At 38.0% G+C, this 16,056-nt stretch overlaps 3 protein-coding genes across 5 annotated transcripts; 2 read left to right on the plus strand and 1 right to left on the minus strand.

The window, feature by feature from the left end:
• The first annotated feature begins 915 nt into the window (after positions 1–915).
• Positions 916–5,075, plus strand: sftpbb (surfactant protein Bb). Of its 2 annotated transcripts, XM_067610632.1 has the most exons (12): positions 916–1,056; positions 1,297–1,349; positions 1,739–1,813; positions 2,133–2,255; positions 2,349–2,474; positions 2,578–2,658; positions 2,764–2,947; positions 3,043–3,185; positions 3,387–3,467; positions 4,040–4,150; positions 4,638–4,724; positions 4,836–5,075. In XM_067610632.1, exons 1-11 carry the CDS (start codon positions 1,005–1,007, stop codon positions 4,680–4,682), a joined length of 1,074 nt encoding a protein of 357 aa, XP_067466733.1. In that variant the 5' UTR covers positions 916–1,004; the 3' UTR covers positions 4,683–4,724; positions 4,836–5,075. The 2 variants fall into 2 exon arrangements, with proteins under 2 accessions (XP_067466733.1, XP_067466727.1); XM_067610626.1 differs by having other exon boundaries at positions 4,638–5,075.
• A 65-nt stretch (positions 5,076–5,140) lies between these two features.
• usp39 (ubiquitin specific peptidase 39) lies at positions 5,141–11,090 on the minus strand. Of its 2 annotated transcripts, XM_067610606.1 has the most exons (14): positions 10,954–11,090; positions 9,879–9,960; positions 9,495–9,573; positions 9,292–9,386; positions 8,737–8,873; positions 8,384–8,536; positions 8,067–8,292; positions 7,851–7,925; positions 7,535–7,602; positions 6,959–7,147; positions 6,710–6,852; positions 6,487–6,622; positions 6,224–6,310; positions 5,141–5,435 (listed from the first exon to the last, which is right to left on the minus strand). In XM_067610606.1, exons 2-14 carry the CDS (start codon positions 9,937–9,939, stop codon positions 5,382–5,384), a joined length of 1,503 nt encoding a protein of 500 aa, XP_067466707.1. In that variant the 5' UTR covers positions 9,940–9,960; positions 10,954–11,090; the 3' UTR covers positions 5,141–5,381. The 2 variants fall into 2 exon arrangements, with proteins under 2 accessions (XP_067466707.1, XP_067466699.1); XM_067610598.1 differs by lacking the exon at positions 10,954–11,090 and having other exon boundaries at positions 9,879–10,065.
• On the plus strand, positions 10,774–13,300 carry c2h2orf68 (chromosome 2 C2orf68 homolog). Its single transcript, XM_067610644.1, has 4 exons — positions 10,774–11,017; positions 11,979–12,094; positions 12,181–12,326; positions 12,435–13,300. Exons 1-4 carry the CDS (start codon positions 10,908–10,910, stop codon positions 12,555–12,557), a joined length of 495 nt encoding a protein of 164 aa, XP_067466745.1. The 5' UTR covers positions 10,774–10,907; the 3' UTR covers positions 12,558–13,300.
• The last annotated feature ends 2,756 nt before the right edge of the window (positions 13,301–16,056 follow it).

The following is a 16,056-nucleotide window of genomic DNA, read 5'->3' on the forward strand; positions in this document are numbered from 1 at the left end:
AGGAAACTGCACAGACACAATATATTGTATAACAATAAAACTGAAAAAAAACTGAGGATAAATCAATGCAGAAAGCAATTAGCATATCACAGAATATACAATATTAGAAATACATATCAGCTGAGCCTACTATCAGATCTACACTTCCCACTCTGCAGAAGGTGCAGAAGCAGAGCTGGTAGGATTATGAAAGATCCTCATTACCCACTTCTTCGCTCAGGTAAATGTCCAACACTGAGAGACTATAAAAAACCTTTTTTCCTCAGGACATCAAGATGGCCTATTGGGACAGCATATTGTTCTCAGTGAATCTTTTGCATTGCCCTGCACATATTTGCACTTTAGCATATAAAAAATATTACTGTATGGTTTGCCTATAATTGTGGTACATGTACATTTTTCATTTTTACATGCATATAATTTTTTTATTTTATTTTATCCTATATTAATTTTTTTGTAATTCTTATTTTTCAGCCTTACTACACATTTCCTTGAATCCAATATGACACAAAGAGTTGTTTTATTGTTACTTTACTTCAATATGCTCTGGATGAGCTCAAGCACTGTATTTCATTTGCTGTGCCGCCATCTACTGGTCACTTCAGAAGCCTTCCTGAACTGTCAAACATGATTATGAACTTTTTTTATGTACTTTTAAAAAATACGACATATTAATTTATACGCCTTTGTTTACATTAGACCATGGTACAAAGTCCAGGTCTGAGCAGCAAGGACAGAAAAGACCAAAATCTCAGAAAATATTCCAGTTTAGCCCTCAAGTAGTAAAACAGGTTTGTCTATTTTTATATTTATATATATTATATGATATTACTTTAACGCTAACCTAGTTGATCATTAACTTTCTAGTTTAAATTATTTGCTCCACTGCGCCTGCGCTGTACCTCTGCCGTCAACCTTGATTTCCGGTGCAGCCCAAACAACGGCACTGATGTTATTATAGACAGATCATCTGCGCTTCATATCGTCCTGTTCCCCCTCACATAATGTCCGCTTCACGGCTCATATTGCTGGTCTTCGCGGTGTCACTATGTCCCGGTAAGATGAAGGTTCACTGACGGATGTCTGCGGAAATATCAGCTGACCAGCCGTCATTAATTCTGTTGACAGATCAGGTTGTTATTGTGGGATTTATTGCTAACTTACTCTGCTAAAAAAAAATCAGAGCACACACGGTCGTATATATATTCGAACCTATGCTGAGATGAATCTGTCGCTTCATTTGTTTCTATATCACTGTCTTTTTCATCTAATCTTTTTCTGTCTGGGTCTTTTAAGGAGACTCCAGGCTCATCATAGACCCTCTGACACTCATCAAACAGACATCTCTGGTAAGATTGATTCTCTATAATGTTTCTAAGACCAACATACCAACATATGGAACTACATTTCAACACACAACATACAGTATACACGCTAAACCATATCAGGGAAACTACAGAAGTCTCACTCACATATTATTTTTGCATATTCATGTATGGTGTTAATTGTAGATATAATAACAGTGGATGCATTTATTTATTAGTGGGGTTGTTCTTGATATCTATACAGTCATCAGGCTTCAGTTATAAACATTTCCTCTTTAAAAGTTCACACCATTTATTATTAATCTGCACAGCAAGTGAAAACCCAGACAAGCCTTGCTTATGTTTAATATACATTTTAACACAAATGTCTTTAAAAATTGACCAGTTCTCTGTTTGTGGCTTCACCTTATTAGACGTTTGACATCTGTTCAGAATGCAGCCAGATCATCCAGCTGTCCAGCAACATGATTTCCAGCAGAGATACTAAGGTGGGGCTGTTGGGGACTGACTCACTGCACAATGTCATTTTACTCTCACTTCACTTTATTTTATTTTACTGGACACACTGAAAGGAAACTGTGACAATCACACCCAGCAGCTGGGATCCATGTAATATCTTTCCCCTTGTTTTTAAAGTTACATTTGAAACAGGCAAGGACACAATTTTTCAATCAGACAGTTTTGACATATCTGATTACTTCTGCATGTACTGTCTTTGTACGTGGTAGTTAATGTACACACAGACACCCAGTATTCCTACAACAACATAAAAATTGAGCCATTGCATTAACGTCTGTGCTTCTGCAGGAAACCATGTATGAAACCTTGCACGCTCTGTGCCAGCATCTCCCCAGAGAACAGGCATCAGAGTGTGATTTACAGGTGAAGATGTTTTTGCCAAAAGTCCTGCAGCAAACACCTGATCAACTGGTAAGCTTCTTTTTAGATGTACAATATGGAAATATAATGAACACTGTGGCCTTCAGTGAAAGCTTTCAATCTATGATCATATGTTTTTTGTAGAAAGCAGGTGAGACCTGTATGGTTTTTGGACTTTGTGCTGCCCACAAGGACAAAGAACCACTGAAACTACCCCACCATGCCACCTATGAAGACATCTCTGCACTCAGCACGTCCAGCGATGCACATGTTAGTATGAGAAAGCAGAAGTGGAAGATCAAATAGAAGTTGAAGTGAAACTTTTGCCAACCTTTGAATTCTGTAAACGTCTTATCATCTAACTCCTCTCTAGGAGCAGATCAACCCAGCCTGCACCCTGTGTTTGTTTCTTATCAAGAAACTGGAAACCCTGTTGCCCCAAAACATGACTGAGGTGACTATTTTTTTAAAAATATATTACTTCGTCTTGCTTCAGGTACATATCCCTCATCAGGCATCACTTCATTTATATGTCACCATCTTCTTTCTTGTCCTGCAGGATGCTTTAATGAAGCTCATGGAGGAGTTCTGCTATCTTGTTCCTCACAGCTACAAGGACCAATGTGAAGATTTTGTAGACAAATATGGGACACAGATAGTGGAGTTCCTCTTATCGTCCGCAGCTCCTCACACAATATGTACCCTGCTGCACATCTGTTTGTTCAAGGACACACCTGTTCCAGGTCAGTTACATGTTTATAATGAATACATTTATAGGTTAGAGCTGACCCTCACTCTTCCTCATTGTCACCAAATTAACTCTCTGCTGATTTCCCAGAGGTGTTCCTCCCCTCGGACTGTGAGTCGTGCCGCACGCTGGCTGTGCTGAGCCGACTTCACCTGGGTCTCAACTCCACCCAAACTCAAACATCCTCCTTCCTCCAGTCTGTGTGTGTTCATCACCCCAAAGCCATTCCTATGGTCTGACCCTCAGCTCCCACCAACTCTCAGCAGATTATGTCAAATGCCCCCTACATGTCCTTTTATTATTACTATATGCTTTTATATATTAGAATATTTGACCTCTCATTGTTCTTAAAGTTTTCAGTAAAGCAGTTTGTTAATCAGGTCTCATTTCACTTTGCTTGAGAAGTAGCCAAGTAATTCTCATGCTCTTTTCAGTGTGAGGCTTTCACCAAAATCTATGGCTCCCGGCTGCAGCAGGTTTTGGGAAACCAGCTGGACCATCCAGATGCTTGTGAAGTAAGAATAAGTTCCTTTAAAAAATAATCATATGCACGTGTACTTCACACCGTATTACCAATCCATAGGAGGACTTGTCTCCAGTAGTTTGTGGAGTTTTACCATCATTTGCAACAGCACTTAGTAACTTATTTTAGTAACACTTTATTTTACAAGTAGTATAATGTTAATGTTTAGGACATTTTACAGAAAGGGTGTTGTAATTTGGTACAAATAAGAAAAAACTGAAGAAAAAAGTGTTGGTTTAGTTGGTCAGTGCCAATTCATTATATTTCAGTTCATACCTAGTTGTTAGTTTGCAAAAATTCTTAATAAATTAATTCTTTAACAGACAGAAAATACTTTTCAGTGTGTATTTTTGTGTGTCAAACTAACTATTAGCATATTTAGTTGTTTCTTAAAAACTCTATAATGAGCACATTTCCCGTATACTACCAAATTATATAACGCTTTAAAGAAATGAGCCTTTGTCCATGCAACACTAGTCATGAACACAGTGTAGCAACTTATTCACATGCCATTCTTTAAACTAGTTTAGTTTCTCATCAGTGTTTGTCCCGTCTGTCCTTCAGAGAGCTGATCTGTGTGTTGCCACAAAGAAGTTGGAGCCGCTGGGGAAGAATCGTTGTACTTGGGGACCGAGCTACTGGTGCAGAGACATAAAAACTGCTCAGGAATGTGGTGTAAGTGAAATTCAGTCACATGTTGCTTGTTTGGCTAAAAAAAAGGTGATGCACGGGTCAATCCCATCACCTGACAGTTACAGGGTAAAACATATATAATATTCTCTAGTAAATCTTGATTTAGCCATTTGCTGCATCACCCAACTTAACTGCTGTTCATTGTATCCAACATTTCAGGCTATGATGATAATGATTTCAATGTTTAGGTCTGTGATGAATAAGTAAAACCTTAATTATATAAACTATCAATACAAATGTCTGCAATGAAAGAGTCAATATGCTCACTCTGCAGTGAGGATAAAAGGTTTTAATTGTCTTAGAGAAACGTTTATCAAAACTATTTTTTCCACATTCAAGCACACAAGTGATTTTTTCCTCTCATAAGTTCCATTCGATAGATTAACCAACCAACCATTAAACTGCCCATCACTACTTGAAACTATTTGTTTCACATCTGCTTTCTGTATTTTTTTTTTCCTATTTTCAGAACGTGGCTTTCTGTGCGAAATACATGTGGAAGAAGAACAAATGAATCAACCTGCCAAACTGAATGCAGCTCTGAATATTCTGTACTGTATGTTCACATCAGGAAACTACTTATTATCTCACAAATATATTATGTAACTGATCAACTCTTAATGTTTTACAAGTTTAATGCACTGATTGTTTTTTTTTTTACTTTTAGGGAAGTTGCTCCTTCTTGTAGGTTTGCAGTCAATCAATGAGCCATAAATGTTCTGGTTTGCATGAAATGTGTCACAAGACTGAGGCTGGGATTCAGTCTGAAATATCAGTTTCTGCAGTGGTTACAGTTTTGTGAACAGTGGTATTCTGTAAATTGTTTATGTATGTCATAATGAAAGTGAAAATGGAAAACACTGGAGCTTTCTGTCCAGTATGAATTAAAGACTATTTGGACAACTGACTACTCAACATAATTGCATCTTCTGTTATCTTGTTTGACATGAAAATGCAACACAGACAAAAACGTGTCCTGGAGATCGTTTATTTAGAAACTTCCACATAGTAAAAAGATAAAACAGTGAAAAAAACATGGAGACCTTTACATGTATTTCCTTTTTTTGTGTGTCTATTAACAAAAAGTCCTGGTGCTCTCTTTCCACCTTCATTTTAGATTCTGTTGTTATTTTCAATCATTTAAATACCCGGTTCATTTCCAGAATAGCGACACCACTTCTGGTCATTCACACTCAGAAAATTCCTGCCTCACTTACGCCCCCGTGTGGTTGTTTGTGTCATCGTCACTCTCTTGTCTTTTCCAGATCTACAAGAGAAATAAAACAGTTGTTACCAATATGAGATGAATGGAGGTCTAGGCGAAACAAGAAGTGCTTGTTCAATTCATGATTCACAACTGCATTCTGGTGTTTTTCATATTATTTTTTCATTCAGGATTTTGAAGTCTAGGAATCTTTTTACGGATACTTTGTACTGATAATCATTGTTGTTAACTGACACATGGGCATTTTTTTAACCAAGAAATTGCAAAGATTCAGTCCTCCACTGAATGTATTCTTGGCATAGTACAAAGTGTCTAAAATAGCACATAAATTACCAATGAAACAGTAGCTTCAACAGAAAAGATGGTGATGGTAAATAAACTATACAATTATTCTTTTATATGCAACATCTTTACATTTATAAGTTGTTATATTGAGGTCTTTTTGTAAAAAATAAAAATTTTGCAGATTTTAAAATTGTTTTTTTTATGTATCTACAATGAGAAAGGGACCAGCATGTCCTGAGTGGACTCGCTTGCCAGATTAATAGAGTAATATTTGTGTTGACGTTTTTTTCATATCACTACTATTTCTATTGGGCATCATAAGTGAAATTCAACCAAAATACAAATTGCTATAATCAGAAGCTGCTTCTGTCTTTATAAAGTGAAAGATATATGAGTGTGCTTCAAATGCCATCAGATGAAAGGTGATGAATGTTTTATATCATTTCATGTTGCATAGAAAAGTACAGAGACACGGCTCTGCAACATTTATGTTTTCCAACACACACACGCGCACACACACACACACAATGAATGGCAGAACTTGCCTGGATGTAGGCTTCTGACAGTGTGATCATCTGGGGGAGAATGTCCGTCACCTGCAGGTCCTGCATCTCATACCACTTCCCAGTTCCCTGATCAAACACAAAGACACATTATAACTAAGAGGCAGTGACATCATTTTAACCATATTACTAACACTGGTTTGGGGAAAAAAAAAAACACAATTTAATGTTAGGTTGTGTGTAATTAATACCATCAAAAAAAAAAAAAATCAGGGAAATTATAAAAACATCCGTCTGTAACCTACATGATGCAGGACATGTATTCTGTATGCTCCCTCAGTAGGTTTCCCATCATGCACCACGTTAGCGACGAGGTCATAAGTTGTGTTCTTCTCTGTAACTTGGGCTTCTTCTGTCAAGTACTCACGGAGGTCAACATTTCTATTGAAAGAAATACAAAGTGACATGAATGAGCACATTTATACTGAGGCTTTGTACTTTGTCTTACAGCATATGAACAGCACTTACGTGATGGGGAAGTTGACAATTGTCGGGTTCTTTTCCACGAAGAAGTTATTCTTCGTGAATCTTTTAATGCAAAAGATGAGGTACGGAGGCAGTTTGGTCAACTGGAACCTTTTGAGAAAGTTCTCTTTGTAGGTTTTATATTCCTGAATGTAAATGAGACAGAAGTGTGTCCAGATATAGAGTTAAACTTTTCACACTTTTATTTTGCATCATTATATCAAAGACAAGACGATGTGAAGGAATCGTTACCTTCTCTGTGCTGCCGTTGAACTTGCCCAGGATGTTGAAGAGAGGGACTTGTGGGATAATAAGCTGCTCCTTCTCATCCTTGTACAGTGGGGCTGTTGGGAGGTCAAGGGTCAGGAACAAGAAAGTGGACTCAGACAGCTGCTCCTGGTACTCCTCTGTCAGGAGCAACGCCTCTTTCTCCTCTGGGAGCTGGGAAATTTTAAAAACATACTTTTCTTCACTTTTCATTTTACAACCTTCAAAGTTCAATTCTTTTAAACTGTGGTGTCTTAATGAAACAAAAAACTGTATGGCCCAAAAAAAATCTCCAAAAAACATAAATGAGCTCAAATTTGAACTAACGGATGTTAAAATAATGCACCAAAAATCAGCTTTGATTTGCCCCGTATTTTGACCAGAAAATAAAGTAATATAGAAAGTAAAAAGTCTTTTTTCAGCTCAACAATCACTGTCTCCAACGCACTATCATCAAATAATTTTAACATGATTTATAAATAAATCTGATTTAATTATTAGCAATATGATTCATGTTCCATGTGTCATTTAATGAGTTCAAAACACAAGCAGGAAACTCACTAAATCTGGGTGTGGTAGTTTCTTCGAGAAGATCCGCATGGAGCCTTGAAAAGCTTTTGTAATGATTGCTGTAATGACAGAAAGACAGAAGAGGACAGAGGCTGATTCTCACTTATATGATACTAAATAATGAGAAATATTTGGCCGACTCAATCTCCAACTTATTTTTGCCACATAGAAATAATACGTAATTCTCATTTTATATAAAATTATGTCCCATTTTTTCCTTCAGCTCAGATAAACATACTGTTAATGTGCCAAATGAGCATCTTTTTTAGATTACAGATGAAACCCTTTCTAGTCTTTTCCCACTCACATGGCTTTTTCTTTGTGCCTCCTAGAGCACCGTGCAGAGCATTTAAGAACCACGTCATGAAGTCCACAGCATCTCCTGCAGAACAGAGAACAATCGATCAGCACCACAACCTACAGCTTTCTCCATAGTGCAGCATTTTTTGCTGTGAATTAATCCTCTGTTCTTCAAAACTCTAATACGTGCTGCAACACTAATGTCTGGAAACACAAATCTTACCTTGCTTGGTAATTTGGAAGTTCTTCTTGCTGCAAAGCACCACAGCCTGCAGCATCTCATGGGGAGACACGTGAGCCTTGAAGTTTCTTGGATTCCAAAGTTTGCGCATCAGCTCACCAAACCTCTGCACCAAGAGGAACATGATGTCCCCTGGTGGTCTGCGGATTCCCCTGTAGTTTTCCTCCTCCAGGAAGTAGTTTCGCAATGGTGGAACATTGGAAAAAGCCTTGAAAACAAACAAGGAAAAATTAAATTGAAGAAAAAAAAAATCTGTATTAGTTAAAAAGTTTATGACTAAGTGATGCAGTTCTTTATACCTGTAACACCACATTGGCATAGTCATTGGCTTTGATGTTGTTGAGCCCAACAATGCCTGGCAGGTAAGTAGTACCATCGTAGGCTCTGTACAGCTTTCCCTGCTTGTCAAGGCCGGTGATGTGCTGCTTGGTGAAAGTTGGCTTCAGCACATACTGCAGAAAGAGAAATGTCAACAAATTACTGACAGAAAAGTACTGTTTGCAAATATAACAATATTTTGAGTGCATGATACCCTCTAATACATTACATAATACAACTAATACATTAATTCAACACAAACACCATTTTATATATCCCTCTTCACAAAGACGAATGTAAACTCATTAGTCTATAACACTATCACTTCGCTCACCGTGATGTCCTCTAGTGAAGAGTCGATGATCTCATAGTTGTCTGGCAGACAGTAAAACTTGAGAGTGTGCAGATTGAGGAACACATGATGGGTGAACTGTACACTGTGAGTGTAAGCATGGGACTTCAGGCCTCTACCTACAGAAGGAGACAAACATGTGAAACACAGTGAAACAGTCAAGTCAAGTCAATTTTAGTGTATTGGCCCAATATCACAAATTTGCCTCAAGGGGGCTTTACAATTTGTATAGCAATACAACATCCTCCATCCTTAGAGCCTCGATTCAAATGGAGGGAAAAACTCCCTAAAATAAACCTTTAACAGAGAAAAAAAGGAAGAAAAAAAGAAACTGCAGGAAGAGCAAAAGAGGAGGGATCCATCTCCCAGGATGGACAAACATGCAATAGATCTTGTGTATACAGAATAGAACAAGAAAGACAAATTTCAGAAACACAGCATGGAAAACAGGATGACAAAAATATCATGGATTTATAATATATATGTATGAAGTCAAGACAAAGCACAACAAGGTGTTTCAACCCTGCATTCTCTTACCTTGAAAGTATTTCCCACATATGAGGCAGGCATAGACATTGATGTGGGAGAGAGAGATGGAGCAGAGCTTCTCAAAGTCAAAGTCCAGCACACTCCTGGTGGATAAACAGACAGAAACCTTGAATGAGCTGCAGAGCAATGGAGGTCGGGGCTCAGTAGCATTTAGCATTAACGTTAGCTGTACACATTCAAGTAAATCTTGCCTGTTTATGGTGTCAAGATAAGGGCAGTGGCGGCTTCTCCGGTCTTCTACTACACGTCCTCGTCGTATTTTGGTTACCACTGAAACATGGAAATCAAACAAAAAAGAAAACAAAGTCAATTCAGTTTGTGTTTTAGCAGTTGAATGTATGCTAGCTAAACCTAGCATTTATGTTGCTAGGAGATGATTGATTTGATACACAGAGCGCTCTGGAAGGGCGGTGAATTTGTTTCAGCCCGTTAGAAACTACACATTTGCGGTGTCTGTTGACTGGCCTGTGTGAAGCTGGATCAACCGGTGGAAATATCAAACGCACTTTCAATAGTAAAATTAGCTACCGGCTAACCAGACGTAGGACAGACGTTTATAAAGCAAATAAACTCACCTCCGTCTTCGTTGTCATCGTCGTCCACCTCAACGTCTCTTTCTCGCTTCAGGGAAACCATCACAGCAGTAAGTTTGTGCGCCTGACGTCAAAATAACAGATAAAGGTACAACTTTATTTGGGATAAATGAACGAGTCGCGCACAGAGCGCGTCGAAAGTCTCGCGGTCTCTAGTCGTTAACAGCAGAGGAAAACCTAACCCGGAGTTAAAAAATACAGCCTGGTCACATCAGTCCTTGGCCAGTACCAATGTGATTTTGAAACAGTATAACCTGATTTTTTTTATAGTCACTCTTAGTAGATTAGGAGTTTATTATTTCTACTCATTATTTGTGCAGAATGTTCATTTTGCACGATGGGGGAAATGAGCCTTAAATTATGTTTTATTCATAAAGAATAGATTTTAATTAAATGGTTTGTATTTTTATTGATACTTTGTTTTAGAGCGTTTTGTAAGTGTTTAACGATTTTGAAAAAAACATGTTTGTTTTTAGATATGATTAACCCCTTCCATACTTACTGTTCAGGGTCAAATTTGGCCAATTTTTACATTTTAGAGCAATAAAAACACCCTAAAAACTTTTCTTTAACCCCGACATGTTGTGACTTCTCCTAATGTGACCCAGAATACACCAAAAATGGAAATATTTCAACTTTTTAAAAACATTTTTTGTGTGCAACTGATTCACATTTTTGTAGAGAGTGTTTGACTCATATTTATTCAAAAACTCTCTCTGCTATGTGAAAGCTTCATTAAGGATTAATCACCCAGTTTCTCTGTGACTGACGAGGTATTCATGAATCATTTGTGGCACAGAGGCTAATTATGAGGGGATGGTACAAAATATAAACAGTATATGGGGGTTGATTTGTAAACTCCGGGAACGTTACGGTTGGACAACAAATTACCAGCAGCTAGTTAGCTATGTAGCTTTTTGTCAGTGCACAGTTACTCTGACTGGGACTTGTGACCCGTTAGCGTGATTAGCTCATAAATACGGTCACCGTGTTGAAACTGTATCTGTGGAAATGGACATTTTAAGAGATGATGAAGCGCATGAGCTGAAATACAAACCTGGTGGCCGTTTGGATATGAGCCACGGCTTCCTGCACCATATCCGGAGGAACCAGATTGCTAGGTGATTCCCTCAGCTAATGCTAGTAACTGTTAGCTAAGATAGTAGCACAGCTGGTCCGCGACATCCAGCCACTATATCTGCAGCTGCAGCCGCAAATGTTAACTAGAAGTTAATCAGATGGTGAAGTAAAGTTAATTAGGAGGGCATATACTGATTAAGACATCTGCTGTGAAGCAGATGAAAGAAAGGTTGCACAGGCCCGAGTTGTCCATGGTTTGGGACACAGTAGGTATAAAACACATTTAAGTGTGTATTATTTTAGTGGAAGAAACAGTTTTGCATACTGTTATTAGATGTAACTATCAAAGAGCCTAAGACGAAGAACCTCCATGAGATATATTGATGGACAATTTTTTTTAAAAGCACCTACTATTCTACTTTCTACTGCTGAATTGTAGTTTTTTTGTCATATCTTCAGCGGTATTTAAGTAGAACCTCTACAAAAATATTAGTCAATGTGGCTCACCATTGACACAACGTAACTATCAACAGTTTGTCAGTGCCAGTCAAAGGTTTGGACACACTTTTTCATTCAAGTGAATGGGAAAGTGTGTCCAAACCTTTGACTGGTACTGTATTTGAGAATTTCAAAAAGCTAATAATATTCATTTCTGTCTCTGAAATGCACGTCAAATATAAAGGGAAATTCTATAATTAAATTTTTTACACAAACCTTTTCTGAAATATATTTGAACAATTGCAACGTACTTACATATATGAAGGTGAAGCTTAGACTTGAATATATGTTATAGAACAGCTTGTTTGTGTTTAGGAAACAGGATTATAACTCTGTTATCTTTATGCAAACCACAGCAAAACAAGGAGAAGGTGACCTACTTTATGTTGTGTCACTAACTCGGCTAGACTGTCAGATATTATGCACTGTATATTTTTGAAAAGCACTTTGTATATTATATATTTTTCATGCTATAACAAAGTGTTGGTTCACTGTCACTTCAAGAGACGACTATGATAAAGAAGTGAAGCAAGCCAAAGAGCTTCAGCGGCGGAGGCACACCACAATCCCTAGACGACCCCGTCGACCCGACATCCAAGTGTACCATCCTCGACGAAGGCGTAAGATTGGTGCTCTTTGTTGTTAGCTTTTTTCCGATTACATTAGATCCACTCTGTGCTCTTATTCCACTGTGCTCATTTCCTAGATGGTTCAGAGCCAGGGAACGGTGCTGAGGCTGAGGAGTGGAACGAGAGTGGGTCAAGTACAGAGACGGAGACCCATGGAACTGAACTCTTCTGGCTTGACTATCAGGCTGACTCTGGTGCCATTACGTCCTTCCTCGTGCACAAGGTTAATGCACATCCCTCCTGCCGCTAATGTGTCTGACTCTTACTGCGCTAATGTGTATTTTAATCATCTTGTTCTTTGCACATCCTGATTTTCTCTCTGTTTCTGAAGGAGGATAAGCCTGAGAAGGTGGTGGAACGTGTCGCAGAGAAGAACACATTGGATTCGGCCATGAGGGCAGCTCTAGAGGCCCGGATTCAAAAGGAAATGGACAAAAGACGAGACAAACGCTGAGTTACAATCTCAAACAGTCGATGATGACAATAGCTACAGGGAAAAACCTGTGGAGCAATACTCCATTTACAGTTCTGTGCTCCTGATAAGCATCAGGGCTGTCGACATAACGAGAACTCCAGGATCCTGTACAGTGACGGTCAGCAGACGGTCACCATGTGATATCTCACATTCAAGTGCAGTCTGCGCAGAGACAGCACTTGTAATAGACAGAATGGTTGTGGGTCTGTCATGTTCATGTTTACTACATTTTACTCACATTGGACTGTTACCTCATACCCTGATTCATATCTTTAGGGACACATTATACACATTTAAGATGACTGGACCTGTAAACTTATGTTGCTTTCTAACAGTTAAAATGTTTGTAAGTTGGCACTTTTTGACAGGGAGCACTGTTAATCTTCTGCTATTGAATACGTCCTGTGTCTCTTGTGTTTACAAAGATCTAGTTTTTATAAACAAGATTTAAACTTTTTGGGAAAAGTGCTGTGAACAGAAAACGGATCTTTCAGTAAACGTTCGCATAGAAATGTGAGAATTCAGTGTCATATTGAGTTGGACGGTTTAGTGTTTGTAGCCATGATAATGTGCTTTGTGTTGTGTTTCATCGCATCCGGTATTGTAATTTATTTTTGGTTGTAAAAATATTTTTATTTTTGATACTGTAATATTTTCTGAGGACACAAATTCTTTACACATAAAATGGCATATACATAAAAAAACATTTATTACTGTCCAAATGTGTCTGGGTGTGTGCTTGTGGAATGAACAGCCATATAATGTGAATGTTTTCTTCTTTTATTAGTGTCTTGACAGGTTGTATAACACTAAAATCTGTGGGGGGAAAGTAACAGGTCAACCTGTTTACTGACTATGATCAGTTCTATCTTGAAATATGGAGAGATTGTAATACATAAATTGGGATACATGAGAATACTGATGTAAGTGTTTTACATCATGTCCTCAGCAGGTGGCAGTATGAATCTGTGTTTCAACTATGTGGCCCATCTGTTCCTCTTTTCCATGTGCTACAACTTTTTTTTTTCCAGAAGTCAAATTACATTTTCCCCTTGAGTTTATTGTAACAGTCAATTGTCATTTTAAAGATAAATAGCCATACAATATCATTTCCACACACAACATATTAACAGTGTTTGTCAGTCATTCTAAAATTGCACACATTTCTTGAACTTGCACCACTTTTTACACAAAATCTTGTCAGTGGAGAGCTTAAATGAACTTGCAGTGTCACAGTTGTGTAAAACTGCTCAACTGACAATGAGGAGCTCAACTAGAGTTCTTAAACTCCACATATTAATGCACAAGATAAGAAGCCAGTGTCTTGTGTTGTAATCCAGTGCGAGCTCTCACATGGACGCCCATTTCAGAGTCACCATGCAAGCAGCATTACATAAGAAAGTTTAAATTTTACCCAATATTTGTTTGTGTTGCCAAATTGTGATCTTGTGTGACAAAGCGAAATGAAATCTTAGGACTTCAAAAAGTCTGTACAATATTCATTTTACATTCCAATATCACAGAATGAGTTTTTCTGTCTCTTTTCAACCTTTCACTGGTGTTGATAATGGCTTTCTTTGGATTTAGCTGTTATGTCATTTTCTGAAACAACCACTTTTTACGAAACTCTAACCTGTTTTCCCACATGGGACCCGCCTGGCAAGTTAGACCCAGCCACATATGAGCACTGTCATCTACAGTAAGACTGCAGCAAAGAAAAGGAATGTCAAGCTGTATATCACAAAGACTGTACTGCTTGGAAACACAGAAATTGATATAGATAGATATAAAAAGATAGCGTGAGTTCCTTAGAAAGGATGGCATTGCAAAGATTCTTGTACCAGTGCACAAGTTACTGTTGTCACATCAAACAGATAAACAGCAGACACATTTTTTTCCCAGCTCTATGCTGAAAAGTAAACGAAAATTTCCACTAAAATTCCCCGACTGTGGAAAAAAACTAAACTTGACTTGACGTGTGCAGAAAAGCTGTTGATCCACTGAGCAATAGCAGATTAATTCTTTGTTTTCATTAATACATGAAAATATGCAAACTTCAGACCACATGGCGGGCCAAGTCTCCACAGTGTTATACAAAACTTTGTCAAGGAGGAACAGGCTCAGCGTGCTATTGGTGGAATAGAGACACTCCCCTTTAGATTGTCAATGCCCTCCCTCCTGGCTCACTTTTCCTTCCTCAGTCAGCATGTGACTGAAGTTATTGAGAGGGGGGACACATTCCCTTGTCACTGGCTCTGCTGCTCAACAGATTATCTCCAGTTTCACCATTTCTCAATTGGCTGGAAATTACCCAATCACAACTCACACCATTGCCCCTTCCCCCTTACTGTAGCTTCACGTTAACATATTACATAAAGCATAAACTATAATAACTCATCTCCAGGAAACACCTGTCAAATGTTTTGAAAGCTTGAAATTATGTAATCTACTGAAGTACCTGTTGTGACTGGCAGGCCGGCGGTTATGTAGGCTATTCAGTAAGATTTGAGCGTTGCCTAATCTCTTTTAAAACAACCTGTAGTTTTGCATCAAAACTATTGTTTCACTCAGTAGATGCTCAAACACACATATCATCCAGTGTCCTCATGAAACCCTTTGCTACTGGCAATTCAGTTCTCTAAATCCCTCCTACAGTGCTAAATACACAGACAACGTTGTCCTGTTGATTTAGGTATTGCTGTACTAACCTTTTGAATAGTTATACTGCACACAAAGCTGCAAAGTTAAACACACAATATGCTTGCTCTTCCCCTCTCTTCCTGTTTGCTCATCTCGGTTAATGTATTGATCTTTACTATTTACTTACTCACTGTTTTATTTGGTTACATTAACTGAAAAAGCTAAGAGCATCCAGGCCTCCTGCACCATTTTGTACTGTCTTTTGATTTATCTTGTTTTGTACTTGCTTGTTTTTTCATGTTTTTTTTAGTGTACTTACAATTAAATAAACTGCATTAATATGGTCACAATAATCTTGTGTAACAAAAGATTTTGGAGCTTACAATAGGATCAACTCGTCTACCTCACACTTTAACTTCTGACCATTTTTGTAAGTGGTTCTTTTAAGTCATTGTTAAACATTTCTTGGTCAAATGAATAATCTCAGCAACACGTTATAAAATACAGTGTATAATTTAGTTTGGGCTGGGTACAATGACAAGTGTCTAATACCCTTTTAATTACAGTTGGGATGAGATTTGTGAAAAGTCTCCATAACTACCAAAAAGACGATTGCATAACTGAGCTTGGAAATGACGTGAGTGTGATACAACAGTACAAGTGCAACCGGATACACTTTTGCAACCTTAATTAAAACAGGAGCTTGTTGTAATAATAAGGTGGCACACCCAACTCACATAACACAAAAACACAAACACAACACAATTAATAGTTTCTTAACAAACTCACAAGTCCTTGGCTGAAAACACTAAACTCATTGATTGTTCATACTGTTTTA

This window comes from Thunnus thynnus, chromosome 2, assembly GCF_963924715.1.
Source record: "Thunnus thynnus chromosome 2, fThuThy2.1, whole genome shotgun sequence".
NCBI lineage: Eukaryota > Metazoa > Chordata > Actinopteri > Scombriformes > Scombridae > Thunnus > Thunnus thynnus.